Source organism: Oncorhynchus nerka, linkage group LG18, assembly GCF_034236695.1.
Source record: "Oncorhynchus nerka isolate Pitt River linkage group LG18, Oner_Uvic_2.0, whole genome shotgun sequence".
Lineage (NCBI taxonomy): Eukaryota > Metazoa > Chordata > Actinopteri > Salmoniformes > Salmonidae > Oncorhynchus > Oncorhynchus nerka.
In genome coordinates, this window is record NC_088413.1 from 2,306,620 (window position 1) to 2,310,257 (window position 3,638).

Genomic DNA, 3,638 nt, shown 5'->3' on the forward strand with positions numbered 1-3,638 from the left:
TCAGGTCTCCTATCTATCTTATCTATTGTTACAGTCTAACTAACTAACAACATCAGGTCTACTGTCTATCTGTTATCTATTGTTACAGTCTAACTAACTAACAACATCAGGTCTACTATCTATCTATTATCTATTGTTACAGTCTAACTAACTAACATCAGGTCTACTGTCTATCTATTATTTATTGTTACAATCTAACTAACAACATCAGGTCTACTGTCTATCTGTTATCTATTGTTACAATCTAACTAACAACATCAGGTCTACTGTCTATCTGTTATCTATTGTTACAGTCTAACTAACTAACAACATCAGGTCTACTGTCTATCTGTTATCTATTGTTACAGTCTAACTAACATCAGGTCTACTATCTATCTGTTATCTATTGTTACAGTCTAACTAACATCAGGTCTACTGTCTATCTATTATCTATTGTTACAGTCTAACTAACTAACAACATCAGGTCTACTGTCTATCTGTTATCTATTGTTACAGTCTAACTGACTAACAACATCAGGTCTACTGTCTATCTGTTATCTATTGTTACAGTCTAACTAACACCATCAGGTCTACTGTCTATCTGTTATCTATTGTTACAGTCTAACTAACAACATCAGGTCTACTGTCTATCTATTATCTATTGTTACAGTCTAACTAACTAACAACATCAGGTCTACTGTCTATCTGTTATCTATTGTTACAGTCTAACTAACATCAGGTCTACTGTCTATCTGTTATCTATTGTTACAGTCTAACTAACATCAGGTCTACTGTCTATCTGTTATCTATTGTTACAGTCTAACTAACAACATCAGGTCTACTGTCTATCTATTATCTATTGTTACAGTCTAACTAACTAACAACATCAGGTCTACTGTCTATCTGTAATCTATTGTTACAGTCTCCCAACATTAGGATTAGGCCTACAGTAGGATAATTTACTAAAATTAGTGACGTCATCGTTGGGTTTTTCCTGACCATGGGACCTGACCAGGACTAACTCTAGCTTCTAAGGGTCCAAGGGCCAAGAGTACAGGACCCTTAGACCCTCTCATCCTCACCCCCTTACCCTCTCTCCCCTCACCCCCCACCCCATCACCTCCCTCACCCCTCACCCTTCTTCTCCCTCCCCCCTCTCCCCTCTCCTCCCTTCCCCCCTATTAGTTAAAGAGTCTGAGTTGTAAATGTTTCACTGGGCAGATGAACTTTGACTGTTTGAACAGTGTCTCTGTTTTCTTCTAAAATGTAAAATGGTGTCTTGCAGGTTTTCAATAGGACCAATGATACTATGCACTATGATGCCTGCACTTAATATGGAATCTGGTAAAAAAATTGGCCGCAATGTCAAATACAAATCAAAGATGTCAAAGAACAAATCACTTGTCTGGATGTCCCCGAACAATTTTGTTTCAGTTGTTTGTTATATTTTATTATTTCTTTAATAATCTATCAAATAAATATAATTTTAAACGTGAACCTTGTCATGTGATCTGGGTAACCCGGAACAGTTTGATGTTTTATTTTTTATTTTTTAAGCTGAACACAACCCTTCATTTGTAACAACAACTCAATGAACCTATCGTACACCGACAGGTAAGATATTTCGTCTCTGAATGACGATTTTTAAAGCGCATTTTTCGCAGCATTCACAAATACCATTTTGGGCATCCCGTCCTGCAACCATAGGGAGATTTGTGCTTGATAAGTCATGACTTTTCAAGTCTATGGAGGGTTTTTTGCACTGACCCGGTATCAGGCAGTATCAATCAATCAATAAAATGTATTTATAAAGCCTTTCGTTTTTACATCAGCCGATGTACACAGTGTTTTTACAGAAACCCAGCCGAAAACCCCCCAAAACAGCAAGCAATGCAGATGTAGAAATCTAGCTAGTTCTAGCTAACGCCCTTCTGAGTAAGCAGTCAATGCTAAGCTAGGTTAGACATCGTTCCTAGCAAGATAAACACACAAGTTAGTTATTGACAAGGCTTTGAAAAGTTGTCAACCTCAAAATATGTAATATGGTACTACTACTAGTGTTACTGCTACTCTTATAACGTCCTCACGTTATTGTAGCTAGCTACTAGTAGCTAACTGCAGATTTTGGGACCAGGAAGCTAGCTAGTTAGGAAGCCCATTAGCTAGTTAGGAAGCCCATTAGCTAGTTAGGAAGCCCATTAGCTAGTTAGCAAGTCCATTAGCTAGTTAGGAAGCCCATTAGCTAGTTACCCCATTAGCTAGTTAGGAATCCCATCAGCTAGGTAGCAAGCCCATCAGCTAGTTAGCAAGCCCATCAGCTAGTTAGCCAGCCCATTAGCTAGTTAGCAATACTGTTTATTTAGCTAGCTAACTTTACTCAGTTATCAACTTCATTTGGGGTGGTGATGCAGCTAGATAGAAACTTTCAGCTCACTAAACAGAAAGCTTGATGTTGCTAGCTATGTCGGAAAAACCCTTGTACCTTGACATTGGACAGCTAAGTATCATAATATAGTGAGTGGATTGTTCTGTAGCTTTTGCTGCAGAAAAGGATATCCCGGGGTGACAACATAGTGTTATCAGATGTTACACAGACAAAGCTAGCGAAAGTAATGTATTCTAGAATAACGTAACACAGGTATACCTCCTCTTTTATCTCACCTGTAAGGACAGAACAGTTTCCTTTTTAATCCTGGTCCCCAGAGACCCACCCACAGGGTGTGTAGGCTTTTGTTTACTAACACACCTGATAAACCAACTCGATGGCTGAATTAAACAATTGATCCATTGTATCAGGATTCTAAAGTACTGGGTTGGAATGAAAGCCTGCACATCCAGTCTATGGGTGCGTCCCAATTATATGTCCTTATTTGTAAAGTGTGCACTACGTCCCACAAACTCCTCTGAAAGGAGTGGGTTGGTGGAGGAGAGTAGAGGTCGACCTCTAGAGGACAGAGGGAGTCTCTTATTCCTGTCATTTACATCCAAAGCAGTGAAGGGAATTGTACAAAAACATTTTGGGAGGAAGGAGAGATAATTGGGATGTAGCCCCCCCCTGTGTCCTCAGGTCTAGGGTGTAGAACAGTGGTGTAGACCAAGGCTTCCCACTCTGGGTCCTGGGGAGGGTCCACTCTGGGTCCTGGGGGGGGCCCACTCTGGGTCCTGGGGGTCCACTCTGGGTCCTGGGGGCCCACTCTGGGTCCTGGGGGGTCCACTCTGGGTCCTGGGGGTCCACTCTGGGTCCTGGGGGTCCACTCTGGGTCCTGGGGGTCCACTCTGGGTCCTGGGGGGTCCACTCTGGGTCCTGGGGGTCCACTCTGGGTCCTGGGGGTCCACTCTGGGTCCTGGGGGTCCACTCTGGGTCCTGGGGGTCCACTCTGGGTCCTGGGGTCCACTCTGGGTCCTGGGGGGCCCACTCTGGGTCCTGGGGGGTCCACTCTGGTTCCTGGGGGTCCACTCTGGGTCCTGGGGGTCCACTCTGGGTGCTGAGGCCCCACTCTGGGTCCTGGGGGGCCCACTCTGGGTCCTGGGGGTCCACTCTGGGTCCTGGGGGGGTCCACTCTGGGTCCTGGGGGTCCACTCTGGGTCCTGGGGGGTCCACTCTGGGTCCTGGGGGTCCACTCTGGGTCCTGGGGGTCCACTCTGGGTCCTGGGGGGCC

The 3,638-nt window shown here is 44.1% G+C and overlaps 1 protein-coding gene across 1 annotated transcript in view; it reads left to right on the forward strand.

Moving 5' to 3' along the window:
• The first annotated feature begins 1,506 nt into the window (after window positions 1-1,506).
• LOC135561692 (ubiquitin-like modifier-activating enzyme 6) overlaps window positions 1,507-3,638 on the forward strand; it is a 55,593-nt gene continuing 53,461 nt past the window's right edge. Inside the window, 1 exon segment of the mRNA XM_065003419.1 lies at window positions 1,507-1,593. Coding sequence (XP_064859491.1) covers window positions 1,571-1,593 — 23 coding nt within the window. The 5' untranslated portion in view covers window positions 1,507-1,570.